General features: G+C 38.9%; 2 protein-coding genes across 3 annotated transcripts in view; both read right to left on the reverse strand.

Moving 5' to 3' along the window:
* The window catches only part of LOC122782240 (protein bicaudal C homolog 1-like), a 70156-nt gene extending 59451 nt beyond the window's left edge, over window positions 1-10705 (reverse strand). Inside the window, exons 1-3 of one of the 2 annotated variants that reach the window (XM_044046521.1) lie at window positions 10454-10705; window positions 10281-10366; window positions 8710-8933 (exon numbers count right to left, since the gene is read on the reverse strand). In XM_044046521.1, the coding sequence (XP_043902456.1) occupies window positions 8710-8902 (193 nt within the window). In that variant the 5' untranslated portion in view covers window positions 8903-8933; window positions 10281-10366; window positions 10454-10705. Of the gene's footprint in view, window positions 1-8709; window positions 9236-10280; window positions 10367-10453 lie in introns of those variants that run through there. The other variant, XM_044046520.1, reaches the window with a different exon arrangement.
* Window positions 10706-12457: 1752 nt separating this feature from the next.
* LOC122782065 (ubiquitin-conjugating enzyme E2 D4-like) lies at window positions 12458-16011 on the reverse strand. Its single transcript, XM_044046264.1, has 7 exons — window positions 15835-16011; window positions 15267-15330; window positions 14419-14450; window positions 13723-13800; window positions 13478-13583; window positions 12951-13044; window positions 12458-12857 (listed from the first exon to the last, which is right to left on the reverse strand). The coding sequence occupies exons 1-7, from the start codon at window positions 15856-15858 to the stop codon at window positions 12812-12814; spliced, it is 444 nt and encodes a 147-aa protein (XP_043902199.1). The 5' UTR covers window positions 15859-16011; the 3' UTR covers window positions 12458-12811.
* Window positions 16012-19357: the final 3346 nt, after the last annotated feature.

The following is a 19357-nucleotide window of genomic DNA, read 5'->3' on the forward strand; positions in this document are numbered from 1 at the left end:
TTCATGTGTATTGAAAGGGATTCAAGTGCAGGGAAATGTAATATAAACAGCAACATTGGAAGCAAAGTTTTCTCCAATTTCCTAAAAGACTAAATGGCATAGATGTTTATTTGATTATATGAACTGTTTTAATCAAAGCCAGTATGATAGGACTGCAGATGAGTGAAACTCATGCATCACTATTCAAGGTGCTTCTTAGGTTTTTGGACGACCTGAGGGATAATATGCTTAAAATGTTTTTATTGTTAAATTAAATTGACTGCAGTGCAGTGACGTAATTTAACTGGGAACAGATAAATTGCAACATAACCGGGATAGTTCAGGAGACAAAGGTGGTGCCGTCTTATGCAGCAATAAATGGGGATGGGCATCGTTAAGGTTGCATTGATACCTATGTCTATGCTGGTAATGCTATGCTGGAGAACTGATAAAGAGATTCCTTCTAACCCCACTTCTGTCAATAGAGGGTGCTAGGGCATCGCCCCCACTCGTCTCACATTAAGTAGAAGATGGGAATCACACAAAAGTATTTTACAAAAACGTGAACATTTGAATAAATGAGCTATACATTATACAGACCATGAGTACCGTGTGTAAGTGACGCATTTCCTGCAATAATCTTTACCATAGACTCTCGTTACAAGTGGCACATGCGCACTAGAACCCCCTTCAATACAAAAGAGAGGACAATTCTGGGGCGCAACATTAAGCACCCACAGCCGAGCGGACCGGCCCAGATAACGGGATATAAACATGTTACTGCGGTAACTACTGGGACATGCTCTTGTGTCGAGCTGAAACCATTAATCGATTATTACTAGATTACTAAATTAATCGGCAACTATTTTGATAATTAATGACGGTTTGAAGCTTAAAACAAGATTTACGATTGTTTAAGCTTCTTAAATGTGAATATTTTCTTAATTTCTTTGCTCTGGATAACAAAGAAATCATTAAAAGTTAATCATTTTGGTTTGTGGACAAAACAAGACATCATTTCCAGGTTTGACAAACCCCGGTCAACATTTTTCAAGGTTTTCTGATATTTTATGGACCAAACGATTAATCGAGAAAGTAATCGACAGATTAATCCCCCAACATTTTACCACCAGCCACTGGAGCAGATTCTTCTGTTCTGTGTTTTACAATAAACTGTGACATTCCAAATGAATGTGTACCATAACAAATGAGGAGTGTAAAGTAATGCACTGACAACAGACGCTTCGTCATCATTAGGGGACGTTTCAAAAGCGGAACATTCTCGCAGATTTACAATATACACAACATAAATATCAATAGCAGCAGTGCTTATAGACTATACACTATAGAACTGGTTCTTCATATCAGCTTAGTTTTAATGCAATGCAAATCTTTGTCTGTTTTTAAGGTATTTCACGAAGAAAATGGAACCAAATCTGTATGAAAGTGAAAATGTAGATAGAATAAGAAAATCACTGATCACTCCACAACATTAAAAACAAGTTTTGTGCAAACAGTATATGCCAGTGTTTCTCAAAATGTGCAATTTCTTAACTTTACCACTGTCTCTGGCCACAAATATTTACAAGGATTAACAAGGATAGTGTGGTTAGCACAACAACTACAAAAGGCCAAACACGATACACCTCTTTAAAATGACATTTATTTCACCATTTCAGTGAGATAAAGATATAATTATAGCTTCAATACTTTTGTGAGCAAAACCAGGTCCATTCTGCTCTTCGTCAAATTCACAATTCAAGAATCTTGAAGCGACGCCAAAACAAACAAAAACCTATTTCTGACAGAAACGAGACAAAAACTGTTCTTGCCTTGGCACGATCCCCCGCTATAACATATTTTTGCATAAGAATCGAGTCAAGAGTGTGAGCTCATAACTTCATGTGAGGGGAACGAAAGACTTTTGCATGGAGACATGAGAGGGACTTTTCCTCTCCAGTGCTGGCTCCGTCTATTGTTTTCCACTTCTTACTGCATTTTTCCAAAGGGTGGTCTGTGTTAGGTTTCTCCGCTTCCCAAACTTCGCTTTCATCTTAGTCGAGTCAAGAGTAACAGGCAGAGCATGACGTACGGCGCTATATCTGAAAGTCAAAATGATTCCAATACGCAATTATCAATTAGCGATGCTAATGACGTGTCATCCACCAATCGCGCGCGTCTCGCTTTATTGTTTTCGCCGTAAAAGAGACAAAAAAAAAAAAAAGCGTGTCTCATGTTCTCTCAGTCTATCCAGTCGAGGTATTTGCCTGGACTTGGTTAAGTTAGAATGTTCGAGTCAAGATTGTGTTGTAGTGTAGAAATAATGATCCGTGAAAAGTTCAACAACTCCGCAGTGGATCTGATGGAAGCTGGAACAACAGAGCAGTGTTGGAATACTCGAGAGGGAAAAATAAAAAAGGGGGGGGAAGAACGAGGGAGAGACGGGAAAGCCTGCAGCACATTCCCCAGAAGACACTCACTCCTTCCTGTCTGCGAGTCTTACTCAGCACCCAGGAGGAAGAGGGGGATGAGGCCTTCACACATACTTCCCTCATTATGTGGGCACAGAAAGCAGAATTCCAATAATAAGGAGATAAACCCCGAAAATGTGATAATCGCATTTTTATTAGCGGGCCAGACATGTTTTTCTGCTTATTGCAAATACCTCCTAGCATTAGCACCTTAACTAGGTTCAATACTATGTAATATTACATTATCACTACATAGTAAAAAAATGCCTTGGTATGTCACACAGTTATTTTTCCCGCTCTAAGACAAAGCCACCCAATAATAGTCTGTGGTTTAGTAGCAGGAAAACAAATTAGTTCAATGAAGAAAATGATTCACTTAGCTTAATTGTAGGCTGTTGTCGCAGTTACTCTGCAAACATGTTGTTACGAACTGTGCACACATGGGCACGCCAGGAGACTGTGCACACTCACAAACACCACTAAACACCCTTCATTACTGCACAGAGCACGGAAAGAGCTCTGCAAACTACAGCTGCAACTAATCCATCAACCTGTCGATTATTTTCCCCCATGAATCAGAAATTTCTTGTTGAAAAACGTTGATTGGCGTTTCCCAAAACCTCGAGATTATGATGGTGTTATTGTGTCTTGTTTTGTCACAAACCAAAGTTTTACAGTTTTAATGATTTCTTTGTCAAATGAAGCAATGAAACCAGAAAATATTCACACTTAAGAAGCTGAAAAATATCAAGAAAGGCTATTGTAATAGAAAAAAAGAGTTGATATAATAGTCGAATAATCATTGCAGCCCTACTTCAAACTGACCCATGTATTTTAGACAGTTTACTGGCAGAAACTGGACATAGTACCCATACAACGATTTTTAAAAGTGTTGTTAAATTGTTTGGTTTTTGTAGCCTTAAAATAAGTCCTTTAACCCTTTAACACCTAAGCTTATTTTAACCAGAAAAATGTCCTTTGAATAAGTGATTTCTGCCCATTTCCCAGAATAACCTGGAATTATTTACAATTTACTACAAGTAAAAACAAAAAAATGGAAATTTATTTTAGAAGATAAAACACTGCAGTTGTACACGAGCAACAGATGTTGCATGTTAAATTAGAATTATGAACAGTATAAAACATATTTACAATAACTCAATGTCTCAATGTGTAAAATAGGCCAAAAAATGGAAACCATGTACAGGCATTTTTCCAACTCTCTCCTCTCTGGCGACAAAGACACTGATTCGCCAGCTTCCTGCAAAAGTGTGAGTGAAATTACCGTAATAACCACAGTGTTGACTTCGCAGCCTGATTTTTTCCAATAGCACAAACCGTTGCATAATTACGGTAATGCAAACGCGTCATTGGTGTTACACTCTGTGTTAAAGGGTTAATTATCCAGTCTCTCTAATCTAATGTTGTGTCTGCGGTGCACTCATACATGTTAAATAAACTTAAGATTAACAAAACTATCAAATTAAGTTTTGGATGGAGTGACTTAGCAGCATTTATCAACTTTCCGAGAGCAAAAATAAGAATTTTCATCCTTCAACCTCTATTACACACATTACATGTCATTTAGCAGATGCTTTTATCCAAAGCGACTTTTATCCAAAGGGGTGGAATCGAACTTGCGACTATGATGTCTTTCGCACACAGGGTACCGGTCTTAACCACTGAGTCACCCCCACACACACTATTTATTATTTTTCTATAGCAGCCGGAAGAGGGGGGGAAAGGGGAAACTTACTTCCCATATAAAAACAACATCCTTCTTTCTGGTACGTGAAGGCCACCGTAGTTCCCCGATGCTCTTGATAAGAAAGGGACGGCTGAGCAGAGGACACTGGACCTTTAAGACCATCAGTCGTGTACACACTTTTTACTGTAAGCTTAAAGAAAAAGAAATATGGAAATGAACCTGCTTGCACATGCTGACACCAAGTTTGGATAATGAGAGTTGGAGAAAATGTTACCTCTTTCCCACATTTGTCCGAGGTCTCTAAGCTTCATTATGAACGCGAAAAAAAGGCACAAAAGTTCTCTTACAATGTTCCCTTAACACATAAAATTATCTTTCAAGCTTTCATGCCTATGTCAAGGTCTCCAAGCTATTAACTAGGGAAGTTCTATTCCAGTGTGCCAGCAGTACAACAGTAAACCCAGATGGCTGTCAGGGTGAGATTTTGTTGTCACGTTACACTCCATTTACTGATCTGAGCCCAGGAACCAGAGCTCCTGCCAGTGAGCGAGACAGTAAATGTATAATTGCTCAGCAGTTAATCATTTCCTTTTTTCTCCTGATGCAAATTGTGGTAGAACTGGGAAATAAAATCAGACTGATTCAAATAATGGGTAGTGTAAATGTGTACGCAGGGATTTCGCTTCAGTGTGGAGAAATGTCAGTGAGTCACTCGCATCTTTTAATGAGCACAGCTCGCTTCAGGGTCATTTTTATTGTGTAGAATTTATGCAACCCCTGATTATATACCTCTCCAACCTGACGTCCCACTCGGTCCCACTTCCTGCGCTTCCTTCTGGGTACAACTAACTTTATGATGAGGGCAAATCAGGAGGTCAGCGTTTCCCTGACGAGACCCTGAAAACTGTGACCATCTGTACGCCCGGCCAAATATCTGTTGATGAAGTTCTGAGAGAAACAGGTGATGCAGAGGAATCTGTCAACAACATTTGGCACTTGCATCGTCCATCCCAAAAAAAACTTTTTTTTTTTCTTCTTGGACATTTCTGTACAAGTTGGCAGCGTTGTGAAGGTCAGCTTTTATCAGCTCAGAACCACAGCCAAATTTGGGGATGTTTTATCTCAGAAGGACATGGAAACAGTCACTTCATGCTTTTATCACCTCTCTGCCGGATTACTGTTCTCCCCTGTAAATGAGGGTTGACACATATCGCCCTCGCTCATCTACAAATTATTGGAAAGGCAGCCGCCAGACATTTAACTGGTGCCAAACCTGCTCCAGCAGGTTGTTAGTGGTTAACAGTGACATGCAGAATTCATTTTAAAATGATGCCGACACAATGCCCAGAATAGTCCTGTCCCACTCCCACCATTGACTTAAAGACATTTTTATATAGCATTTGGCCAGAACTGCATTCTTTTTTGAATGCTGTATTACAGTATCTGTTAATTTTACATTTCAACTTAAGGTTTGCTGTTTCTCTTGAGTTGTTTTTATCCTCCCACTTCCGATATCTTCATCTAGACCTTGATTAGAATCTACTGGGGGGAAAAAAATCTAATATTATTTTTACTTTAATGTCGTAGTTCATCTCCATATTATTATTGATCTGAGATTTGATATATTTGAAGCGATCAAAGTATTTAAGTGTTTATCAGTACTGATTTTCTTCACATTTCAATGTACTTATCTGTCACTCAAAAGAGAAAAGACAGAGCTGCAGGGCAGAACGGTTTTCTCCACATGGAAGAGAATGAATAAATGATTAGCCACGCTGTGAACAACCAAGCAAATCTCACAGCACATATGACATTTAACAGCAGGACGGGGCGACGACTGAAGCCTTTAAACTAGTGCAGAACGGCTGCAACCGTTTATCGATTACAACTATTTTAATCATCGATTCAGTTTGAGTGTTTATTTTCAGATTACGTTTTGTTTGTGGACAGAAGATGTTTGACATTTCATAAATCATAATTAGGTTAGGACTGCAACAATTATTAACCGACTACTAAATTAATCATCAACTATTTTGATAATCGATTAATCAGTTTGAGGTTGTTGTTGTTGTTTTTTTATAATTAAAACAAACTTTTCGATTTTTGAGCTTCTTAAATGTGAATATGATCTGGTTTCTTTGCTTCATATAACAAAGAAATCATTCAAACTGAATCATTTTGGTTTCTGGACAAAAGAAGACACTGATCAACATTTTTCAAGATTTTCTGACATTCAAGTGCTCCGTTAATGAAGGAAATGAGCGACGGATTAAATCCATGACGAAAATGACCGTTAGTTGCAACTGTATTGTGCCGTCATATTTCCTGAACCCAGCAATGAGATGCTATGGAGCCGTATTTTGGGAGGTGATTGGAACTGGACATGACCTGTGGCTTTTTGCCGAGGGATCGAGCAAACTTTATTTTCCGAGAAAACGGAGCCAGTGCCGCCGTCACAGGCAATAAAACACAGAGTAAAAATATACTGAAGTTCACATTAAAATCATCTCATTGAAGTCCAAACTGAGAACATGATGTACCGCGTCAAAATCTAAAGCTTCCAATCAAAACACAGCCAGATGTTACACAGCTCGGACCCAAGTGGATGAGACAAAAACAGCTACTTATTAGGATTCAAATTCAAACCTGCAGCCACAGAGCAAAACTGAGATGACGATTTATGTATCTGTCAGTAGGAACAAACAAGTGAAGCTTTTTGTAGTTATTAATACATCATAGCAAAAACTCAACAGATGCTCGGACTGTGTATCATCTACCAAGACATAACCAAGCTACGCAAGACGACCAGAGCTCATAGGTTAAATCCATTTCACAGTTAAGGTAAACTGGTATTTAAGCCGGAACCTACAAAACGACCAGTGAGCTCAGAGACAATGGAACACAGCCGTTGTCCCTTTTCTTCTTCCCAGCAGCAATGTAAACAAGAGCAGCGTCAGCCATGATGTCACGAGGCACTGATTGAGAAACAAGATGTTGGCAGACGCACAAGACCCAACTAACAAAGTGCAAACATCCAGTAATCTAAATAGTTTATAACATGCAGACACGTTTAGAGACACTGCGTGTGACGTGGCGCATGGTATGTCCGGGACACTTGGATTTTGGGCCGGCCTCTGGTTAAAGTTGTTTTCCTGGAAGGGTTTGGGATGACATGGAGCTTTGAGGAATGTACTGAGCAGTGAGGCTGCAACCAGGACATTCTCAAGGGGAACTACATGACTGTGTGTGTGTGTGTGTGTGTGTGTGTGTGAGTGTATAGCATAAAGGTCCAACTTACATTAAGACTGAACGTTAGTCAAAAACATAAACTTAATCGAACGAGGAGCAGCTTTTCATCACGTGACAGTTACAGTATCTAAAGCTATGCTCATCAGCAGCTACAGTTCGACTGTCAATGCTCCTCCTGCGGTCCTGTTTGGCTACTTCCTGCCTCTGACTTACTGTCTTCCTGTGGAAATTAACAACAATCCAGCCAAATTACCTAATCCTACAATACCTCACACTACTAAGGTTCTTAAATTTATGATAAATTACCACAACCTCGAGAGTTTCCAGTGACCTTTCAACACAAACCTGCCTGGGCTCCACTTTATGAGCCTGTCATCACTTGGTTAACTGTTCACCATCACTTGCACGTCGTTAGTGGACACTAAATCAATTCCATCACTGAAGGAAAACATGCAGTGTGACCAACAGTTGTAAGAAAAGTCAATATGGGTTAGTGTTACCTAAAACATATGGGTGCCTTTAAAAATAAAGAGTTAAGTGTGCAGTTTTGAGGGAAAGGCATCAATGAAAATTAAATGTAATTTATGCACTTTTCTGAAGAAAACTTGCTTCAAAGTGTGGTTGCTTAGGCTACCACAGTGTATGTATATTTTGAGTGAAATCTCTGTTGCTTTTCATGTGTTTGCTGTTTGTTTTGTATTTGTTGTAGTTATTCAGCAGGTCAACTGTTGCTGCACCGGATGAGTGTGTGTGTGTGTGTGCAAAACGGCTGAAAAGTGACAAATAAGTGAACTGCACGTTCAGGTCATATTTCAGTTTAGTCTACAAACAAACGGACGCCAAAAACCATGGGAGTCTGCATAGCGACACCTGGTGGCCGAGGCATGCAACAACCTCTCATCATCAGTGACTCTCTCGCTCGCTCTTTCTATGTATATGTATTTCAACACTTCAAAGTTAACTTTTAAATCTAAATGCATGATTAAACAACTTGTAAACTCGCAAATTAATTAAAAACATTACTTTTTTTATAATTATTAAAGTTGATGACAATAATTTGAGCCCCAAAATTGTCTTAATTGCCTTAATTGATTCGATCACGCATGTCGCACGCGCACGTTTCACTAACCTGAAATTGTTTTTTGTTTTTTTTAAAGAGTGGTGAGAATACGTATATATGTATAACTTCCAATGTAAACAAACAGACGTTAAGTGGATGAAAAGTGAACAAACAAGTTTTAAAAAAAGGAGAATAATCCAACATATGACTCATATTATACGTGGTTGCTTGGTTTCTGTTACCTAATAACATGACTTCCAGCTTCTTACGGTCCACCCGAAACCTCTCCTCCGTCCACTCGGGGTCTGGCAGCGGATGTGGTCCGCTCAGGTCCTCCTCTGAGCCGGGGAGCGGTGAGTCGGTGCTCCGCTCGCTGTTGGAGCCCTGGTCCGACTGCTGCAAGTATCCGCTCAAAGGGTCGCACTGGGCAGCCATTGGTGCTGCTCAGCAACTTCTCCAGAGGCCACTGCGGGTTTTATGCAAGAAAAAAAGTTGAGTCGAGCTGGAGCGACGCGTCGAGCTCCTGTAAACTTAACGAGCGTGTGTGTATTTTTAATTCCCGTCACTTCGCGGTGTGGCGCGAGCTCATGGCAGCGTCTAAGTTGAGACTTTTTTTCTTCCTTCAAGCACCTTCGTTTCCCCCCATCAGACTTCAGACTTCTAAAAATAGGCAGGAGCACACGGTTCTTTTTCGCTTTAAGTTTTCTCCCGAGTTAACGGAGTGCCGCTCAGCACACAGCAAACATACCAAGCACCTCCTCAGGAAAGTTTCACGTGTCATCCTGCAAAAAAAAAAAGCGGGACTCCTCCCAGAATAATTTTTTCTTCTTCTCCCCCTTCTGAGCATCTACTTCCTCCTGTGTTCCTCTGAGAGTCTCCAGAAACTTACTTTGGACTCAACTTTTATGTCTCATTTATGGCAATTGACTGTTGAGGGATTATAACCAATTACAGCAGACGCTTTTATAGTCAGAGGCGTTCCAAGAGAGTTTGGGAGACAGGGCAAAATGGTCTTGGGGGCCCCCTTATATTCAACTTAAGCTGGGGACACACAGCAGTCGTTACTGATTTTGGAAAGACTTGAGGCGTTTTTTAACTACACAGTTCCAGTAAGGCATGGCATGTGGCTTGTAAACATTGCTTTTCGATGTTCCAAATCATTACTTAGTTAATTAAATAGATTTGTTCTCAGAATCCTTCAAATACGGCTGAATGTGTTGTGATTCGGCTTTCAGCAACGCTGTCCCTTAATACACAAGACTTCTCTGTTAAACGTTGAAATTTTAGACATTTCCTTTGCTTGATGTTGGCGATGAACGCATGTCTTCAGCATTTTTACGTCTTTTTAACTGAGTTCGGCATTGTCGCGCTCATGACTCTTCCAATGACGGCACTCTCTGACCAATCCGTGGCCGGCGGTCTGTTGGCGTCACGCAGAGTATTGGCTCAGCTCGCTTGAAACCTCAACAGATCAACAGATCTTCTTATGATGACCGAAAGACTGGGGATCACACATTTAATGACTGCGCCTGACGAGGGACCACAGACAACATGATTTGTCAAATCAACTGAACGCATCACACTCTCACGCAAACTCTCGCGAGAGAGTCTTCGAGAGTGACGAAGTGTAAACAAACATGGACGACATAAGGTTTTGCGCAACTATCTGCTCTGAGAAATCTAAAAAGTCGGCTAAAAAAAAAGTCAAATATTTGTTTCACTGGCTTATCTTCATCGCGTCAACATATTTCAACATTTCTTTTGAAACTCAGGCTAAAGAAGAAGAAGATCAAACTGTTTTGTTTCTTTTCACCTCTGAAATAAACTTTGAACCTCCATCATCCAGACGAAGCTCCTCAGTCAGTTGGGGAAGGAGACACTCACATCCAGCAGCAGCATCTGCAAGTGTAAAACCAAACATGCATGGGGTTATTTTTCCTCTGCAAGCACATGGAACAGTATTCGATAGTGGAAATTCATACTCACAGATGAATATGTATGATCGGGCTGAGTCGCTGGTTCGAACTCCAGTCCAGCCATTGGCCTTCCTGTGGTTAGCTGTAGGTGACTGGACTTGCTTGAGTTAAGTTGAAGACGTCTTATCCAGGAAGCTTTTTTCATTTTCTGCATGGCAATGACTAAAGTCCAGAAATGTGACAGTGGTGACAGGAGAAGTCTCAGAAAATCCTTTTAGTTGACATTCACATTCTCACATACAGCTCCTCTAGCTATTTTCAGGGGATTGTGTGAACTTCGATGTAAGTCTGAGAGCAACCTATGGTACTCGGACTGTTGCAATGCCACTCTTGTCATTATGAGCTGAAAATTGCATTCCAAATCAACATTATGGCACAAAGTGTGAACACACAGGATTTTGATTAAGCATACACGGCTGGCAGTCTATACAAACACTCCATGCAACCAGTTTATTGGTTTGCAGAGGAAACACTACACATCCTGAGAGTAGTGAAAGGAAGCAATACAGGAAAGGGAAACCAAAACAAAGTGGTGCAAGTCTACTTTAGGTAAAGCAGACTCCAAGAGGATGCTTGTAGAAAGTAATACAGATCTAAGAGGTATGATATAGGTCGTCAGTGAACACAGTCATTTACTCCGTAGAAGCATATTCTTGATGTTATTCATTTGGTTTGCCTGAGACATAATTAATGACCGTTTCCATTGATATATGTATACATATACATTTTAAGATTAAGATAGATTTACTTTTCAAAGGTTCCAAATTGACTTGTGTGTTGGTGCTTTTTTTGGTCGTCTGTCATCCGGAACAAGAGCCTGCCCAGGGCAGTGGTTGGAAATGTTTGCCCTCATCACTGTTATTCCTCATATTTAAATAAACTCAGGTCAGGTGTGAATCTCACTTGCCAGCCATGAGACTTGAGTTGACCCAGCCGTACAACCAGGGCCCTCCTTGCAAAGTCCTAACCACAGAGTTGTGGCACCATGGCTCCCTCTCTCTCTCAGCCCACATCCTGTTCATTTTAAAAACACTTCCTACTGGTATAAAATCTGGAATTTAAGGTAGAAATTACCATGTAAGTGATAACTTGATTATAATCCTGAGGAAAAACAGTGACAACACTTTTAAAGCTTTCTAAAATCCAGAACCAGTGCTGTCAGGCAAGTTCCACTGACCCAGAAAATCAACTACTAAAAAGTGATTAATTCCTTCTGCAAGAACATGAAAAAGTGTTTTTAAGGTCATTTGATGGGAAATGTTTTGTCACCTTTAAGGTTACGGCCATCCATCATGATAAAAGCAGATGATGGCATTTAAGGCATTTGTACAGACCTCAGTTCAGTATTACATTTGAACTTTTGGCCCTGGCAATTTGAGTCAGTTTCACCGTGCATAGTGCAAAACACTGAGACACCCTTCTACCCTTAAAATTGTCTTCAGTTAAAGTTGGAAAATTAGTTAATTGGTACCCTTACGCAGTGTAAAATATTATTTCTTATAGTTGAGTAAACTTTCTTTTAGACCGCAGTACAAATTCTCACCATTCCTTCCACCCTGTCTCATTTTAAAGCAGGTGTAGTGCAGTTAAAAAGTCAAAGTTACTACTAGAATAAGAAAAATGCTAAGTAGAGTTTCTTACCCAGGTCAACACGACGCTCCACATCATAAAAGCCTCTAAAGGAGAAGCAAGCAGCCGAGCTAATGTACACTAACGTCATCAGAGAACAGCGACTGGGCTGGAACCAGAGGAAATGATAATGTGTGGTTTCATTTCAAAAAGAGACAGAACAACTCTTCTCATTTCACTACCAAAACAAAACACTGAATCCACATGAATGACAAACTGGCCTGAATTGAGTAATATGGAAATTAATACTGTCTTCAGTAAGAGGCTGGTGCAGTAGAAGTCAAGGCTTCCACCTAGTGGTCACATGAATAACATACATCTCTAGTTAGATAGAAAAGAGAAATTTCAATGAATAGACCAAACATTTTATGCCACAGGGAGTCAGTAATGTCAGACTGTTTGTTTATTGCAAGGAAACAAATTTGAATCATAATTTGATTAATGCTTTAATGCAAAATAAATTTAGAACAGTTTTGTACAATATATAGTAAATATCTTAAAAGAAAAAATACAATCAAAGCATCTCACCACTGCCCATGCAAACAATAATGCCAATTTAAAGGGGGGGGGAAATGAACAGTAAAAACAGTTAAGTCAAATAAAATTGGAATGGAGAATGTGCTTCAAGCGTATGAAAATAGATGAACTTAGCTAAAACCAGTGTGAATAAACTGTTGGAACAGTACTGTCATATTCTGAGGTGCTCGAGGAGGAGGAGGAGTTGTTGAAACTACACCCTTCACATTGCATACCTCTGAGTCCAGTCTTTGGCTTGTCTGTTGTACCTTGGGGGGAAAAAAAAACCATCAGAACGGGATTCTACAGAAAACTTGACTGATTTGAGGTTGTCCACATGCTTACATTATCCGCTTACTTACTTTTGCCTGTCAGATTTGTAGGTATGTGCAATGTCTGGGACTAGCGGATCATCTGGATTTGGGTCACATAGCAGAGAGCAAATTGATAATAAAACTGTAAAGAAAAAGAGACAAGAAAATCAATATGCAGACAGGTTTCAATTAAATTCAACATCACAAATCAACACATTGGCTCAATGTTGATGTCCTATATAAAAAGAAAACCTAGTTCTTAAATCTATTAATAAAACTTAGTTTTTCAAGTAACAAAAGTAGACAGGGTACAAAGTTTCATATTATGATAATCAGCCCTAAAAACTCATTTAGAAGCAGTGTTTTTCACCGAAGAACACTGCTTTGGTGAAAATATTAATTTGGAAAACAAAACTCAATTTTTGGATTCATCAAATGTGTTTCACCGTCATTTAACACATTCCTTTTTGCCATTTCCTAAACAGTAACAGTAACTAAAATGACATTTAAAACATTATGTCGCATCTCTAATGGACAATTCTACATATCAGAGGCAGAATTTTGTTGACAGTTACCTTTTGACACAGTCAGGGCAGGGGACCACTGTGACCTCAGGATGTCAAGGCAGATGCTACCATTGCTGTTTATGTTTGGATGATAGATTTTTGTTGTAAAAGAAACCTACGGAAACAAATAAAGAGCAAAGAACAGAGCATCTGTTTAATGAAAACAACAAAGCAGCATCGCACGATTATTTGAATCTATTGTTTTGTGTATTTATGAGACGGTGGTGAGCAAATCAGTGTTTAAAAGGTGTTACCTTAGGTGGTTTAAAAGGATAGTCAGTGGGGAAATGGACAGCAAGGAAGAATACTCCTCCGTTATATGGACTGTCAGTCTGAATGAAAAACAAACAAAATTAATTCATTAAAATTATACCCTTAATGCATAAAAAAAAAATTGTATTCAGTAAGTGCTGGGCTGTAAACTGGTTCATACTGAAAAAATAGATTTATTTATACTTTCATAAAGACTGGCACAGGAAAACCCTGTTCAAGAGGGGACCGTTTTCACTGCTACACCATACAATCAATTGTTGCAGTTGTCGAGTGGCAAAAATGGACAAGCTGGAACTTGTAGGTTCCAAAACTGAAGACAGATTTTAACCAAAAAGAGGAGCTGTGTCTGCTTTGGGACAGCCCTTTCATTTATTTTCAAAATTAGTTTCATTAATTAGGTACAGAGTACAGCTTTTTGGCTACACCAGAGTAGGCTTTGAGCTAATTTACATCTGCAGTACCTGGACAGAAAAATCAGGAAATGTTTTCCCGAGTGTCTATAATATCATAATGCTATGGGCTTCAGTGAGTAACACTGGGATAGAGTGTGCCAGTCTGTGCTTTCCATACAGAATAGAAAGCCCTGTAAAGTCAACATAAAACACTATTGTCTAACGATCCAGAAGCAGTTTTGCCAAAAACAAACAAACAAAAAAAACAAATCCAGAAAATCTCACCGGTCCTAAGATGGTGGCTTGCCAGTGAAACACTGAAAGAGACAAATAATAAGAATAACATTAAAGAGTCTGTGAAAGCATTATTAGCAAGTAGGGATGGGACAATGGACACAATAACACACATCACAACAAAAAGCACAATCTTAAATGGGGAATAATTGTTATTAATTTACAAAGATGAATTGAAAATGCTTTAAACACATGGTCAGAGTGATTTATTTCAAAGAGCCTGCATATTTCCAGTAATTCCACATTCTTGTGATTTACATTTATTGTGTTTAATTTTAGTTTTTCACCGTAAAATGTTTACTAAAAAATATCCAGTCCAATATAATGTACATTTAAAAACCACATAGTTGACCAAAGTGCTGTACAGCACAGCACAACGCACAAATGCCAAAGAAAAAAAAGTGTTTTTCAGACAGGACAGGTTTTAAAAACAGGAAGTGATGAGACCTGCCTCGCGTGTAGCAGCCATTACCATGATTTAAACCATGTACCCTCAATGACAAGCTGCTGTAATGCTAGTCACGCCTGTTTCTATGCGGAAGCTTTCAGAAAATGTGCAGAAAAATGTGGATACATTTTCTACACAGCTTACAGATAGAACACAAATGAATACAGAGCCCAGACAGAAGGCCTTGCCCATTTACTTTAACAAATACGAAAACGAAACTGTGTCCACATTTTCATGAGTCACAATTATGTTAATCGGGAAATCATAACAGGAAATTCTCGTGTTGCCCCACACCTGGTATCATGACAATGGACACGTTAGCCAGAATTATTGCAATAAGCAAAGATAAGGCGAATGGCAACGTCGGACTTATAGTTAGTGTCGGACTTACTGTCTTCTCCTACAGGTCCGGCTGAGCACGAAGATGGAGGATCTTTCTGCAAATCCTTCAGCTCCTAAACAGAAAAAAAATGCAACTTGAGTGATTGCATCGCTTCCGCCCCAGTGTTGATGTTCTGTTAAAAAGGACAACGACTAAGTTCACAGTTGGTTAATTTAAGTGGATAACATTGGCAAACAAGGAAATAAAAACAAGGAAGGTTAAAAAATGGTATTGAAAAATCCGTGAAAAACATACAACTCATCTTAAACGCTTCCGCACTGCTCGCTAGCTAGGCCCTTCTTCAGCTGGCAGCTAAAGAAGTTAGCCAATTCAGGTTTACCTGCTTTGTTGACCGACTTTGGTTTATTGTCATCGTCATTGACACGATTAACAGACCAGTGATATATATGTAGTGAAATAATAACCACATTTTTAAACCATTTACTAAACGTCGGTACGACAATTGTCCACGACAACTTAGCTAGCAGATGCTACGAGGTGGCTAACGACGTTTCCGTGTATCGACCCAGCGTTTTCAGTGCATCAAATAAATGAATAAAACGCGGACCAGTCCTACCTTCTGTATTCTCTTCAGAGCCATGGCAGGTCGTTTAGATGTGGGACGAGAAACTGAGGTGTTGACTTGACAGCTGACAGCTACTACTACGCTCAATTTACGCCAACTCGCTGTTATTTGTTTTGACAAACAGTTTCTTTTGTTACCGCATTCTTGTTTGACGACGAAGAGTGGAGCGGTGCATTGTGGGACTTTGAGTTCTGCGCCGAGCTTCTTAAAGGGACAGTTGAATTATATGCTCGGTACATAATGGCCACCGCTCATCTTGGAGAAAACAACGTTGTAAGGAAATTAGCGAACAGTAGAATTAACCAATATACTTTGCAAAATAGTAAAAATAGACTTTATTTTTAAATCTGGACTCAAATCTGCTTTTATCTAAACTATTGTAAAATTCTGGGGTATGACCATTGTTGTTAATTTAGGGCAGCTGTGGCATAAACTTTACATTGGGTGGTGGTCTAACATGTTCAGCACTCTATATAAAAGCTTGATTTTATTTTCATTTTGTATAAATGTTCTATATTTTTTGATTGAAAGGTTGTGGCAAAGTAATATTAGGGGAACGTACTGGGAACCAAATGTGTAACCAAACAGATTAGGAGAACGTTAGGAAAACTTTCCATATCAACCACAGGAGAATAAACAGATTATATTAATCTGTTTTTTTCATTGAGCATTGATTTCAATGTTGCACTGTTTAAACGTTTCTGTACAGAATTTTGAATGTACCTTTGTGTATGAAAAGAGCTGCATAAATAAAACTGTTTTTACAACTACAGTGTTCAACAATGATTGATACAGTAGACTTGTAAAAAGAAACTTTGATCCTGGTGACTGGGTTGGTTTTGAAGGTTGTGTGACCTAAGGAACATATGGTATTTAAACGGGACAGATTCATCTATTATTAAAGCTTTACTAATGACATGATGATATTGATAGTATAGGGTAGGGTTATTTATTAGTGTGTTTGTCTTTTAAAGTGGCTACATTTAAGGTACACATAGGATGAATAACAAACACATTCATAATTAAAGTCACAGTTGCTAAATCTAACAGGGATTAATATTGACTTGATGCACTTTTAGCTGCCTGCTGCCTCAAATTCACTTTTTTTTATATAAGTATTCATACATGGCTTTATTAAAACTTGTCTGACAGGACTGTTGCATAAAAATATCTGAATCACTTAAACCACAAATAATTTATTTTCCGCCTTAAGTCTTGTACTGCTGTTACATCCACCAGTAGTTGGCAGGATTACAGGATATGCATAGGTCAAAGTGATTAGCTCAGATTCTTAATCAGATTCATGATTGCAAAGGTCAACCACATACAGTTGCCTCTGCCTTCTACACAACACCAGCCATCTGAAGACTAGTGCACTCATACCCCCTTTGACCAGTTTCTCTTGAGGTATTTTATAGTCGCTGATATCAAAGGCTGTGTTTGTTTATTGCAGCACAGCCTCGTGTTTCTGCTAAATCATGAAGACACTTAATGCCTTTATCGGTGCAGCCTGTCTATAAAAACAAATAGTCCAAAAAGGCTCAATTTATACTCAGTTGAGCACAGAAAATGAACTTTGCCAATAAACCAAAGATGGATCTACAGTCTGCTTGAAAGTATCCCAGTTCCATGTTGTTAATGAGGCATCAAGTAACTCTGATGAGTGACTCATTTGCAGCATTTACAGCATAGAAAATTGGCACATGAACAGATGAGTGTCATATGAGAAGGAAACAAGAGGAATAAGGCAAAGGAAGAAGGACAAAATGTACTTACATACATATGTGATTCTGATGATCAAAAATGATTGTTTGTAACCTGCCTCCTAAATCTGTACTATTTACTATGACGTGTGCTGCTGAAGTCTCGGCCAGGTCGCCCTTGGAAAAGAGCTCTCGATTTAAAATTTTTTTATCTGGTTAAATAAAGGTTGAATAAAATAAAATAAGAAAAAAATAAACATACAGGCACATACAAGTCCATAGAGCAAAAAGGGCACATCTGTGATGTATCATGCCTGGACTGCAACATATCTCAAAACCACAGAATGCAACAAATTAAATGATTTTCTGTTTATTCATTTAACTGCCACTGTAGCACAGAAACTCACGGATGATTTATAACATGTTTTTCCTATATTTGTGTCTGGCACAGTTTTATGGAACATTATGCTACTTTGGTTTGATATAGCTCAGCTCCCTAGAAATATGATATTAAACTTAGAGGTTGTGAGGTTGAAGGTCGTATTCGGACACCTGATCATTACACCAACAGGGACTGTAATGATGGATTCAAATACAGTACATTAATATGGAGTTGGTTCCCATTTTGCAGCTATAACAGCTTCCACTATCAATGTTGTAGTGTTTCTATGGGAATTTGTGCTCATTCATTCGTTATGAGGTCACGATCCAGTTCATCCCAAAGGTGCTTGATGGGATTGAGGTCAAGGCTCTCTGCAGGGTTCTTCCACACCAAACTCGTCAAACCATGTCTTTATAGTCCTTGCCTTGCACACAGGCATGTTGGAATATAAAATAGCCTTTTTACACTGTTGCCACACAGTTGGAAGCATAGCATTGTCCATAATGTCTTGGTATGTTTATGTATTAAGATTGTCCTTCATTGGAGATAAGTCTTCTATTAAGTACCTCAAAGAGATACTTGAGTAACAATGACTTTTAAGTGACTTTTATGTCTTTAAGTGTATGACATTTACTGTACTTTAATATCAAAAGTAATTTTCTAGTATAAAATGTACTTAAGTTTTAGAGGAAAAATATTCAGGGTGGAGTAAAGATAGAGCCATGGTAGCTCAGTTGCAGGGTGAGTTGTCTTTCTGTTGGAAGGTTATGGGTTCAGTTCCTGGCTCTGCTAGTCTACATGTGTCCTTGAGCAAGACACATAACCGTATGTGGAATGGGTGTAATCTACACGAGAAACAAGTAACAAAGATAGTTAGAGGAAATCTAGCGGAGTAAAGGTAAACATTGCTGGAAATACAAATAAAGTACAGATACGAGAATTTTGTACTTACATTACAACACTGCCTAGCCCAAAGCCTGATTGAAACACCTGACTTCAATACTTAACAAATAGTGTATATGAGACATACACACACAGAATAACTAAAAGTGAAAAAAACATGTACACATTATGCATAAACACACAGATAGAATATAGAATATATATGTTCAACATTTAATTGGTGCACAAGACACCATATACTGGCCCAGAACATGTGAAATGAAATATGGGCTTGTTTATGGACGTTTGGTTAATATGTAATGAGTATACTGCAGAATATGTAGTATATTACATTGCAGTATTTTGAAAATGTAATACACTGAAAGTGTTTTGTATCATGGTCTATCACATTACTATATCGCATAGCAGTAGAATTCGAGGAAAAGCTGTATATTATGTTGTATTTGGTTGTAATTTATTCCTCACACGCAATTGGTACTGGATCGATGCGCGTTCACGGCGCTACGAGGTGGCGAGCCCGTGCTTC

This window comes from Solea senegalensis, linkage group LG15 (assembly GCF_019176455.1).
Source record: "Solea senegalensis isolate Sse05_10M linkage group LG15, IFAPA_SoseM_1, whole genome shotgun sequence".
In the NCBI taxonomy this organism is placed as follows: Eukaryota; Metazoa; Chordata; class Actinopteri; order Pleuronectiformes; family Soleidae; genus Solea; species Solea senegalensis.

Coding starts and splice junctions, on each gene's coding strand:
- LOC122782065 (XM_044046264.1), bottom strand. CDS start 15,858: ATGGCTCTGAAGAGAATACAGAAG. Junction 13,801..14,418: donor AAGCCACCATCTTAGGACCG/GTGAGATTTTCT, acceptor TTTTTCATTCAG/ACTGACAGTCCATATAACGG. Junction 13,045..13,477: donor TGCCCTGACTGTGTCAAAAG/GTAACTGTCAAC, acceptor TTTTCTTTACAG/TTTTATTATCAATTTGCTCT.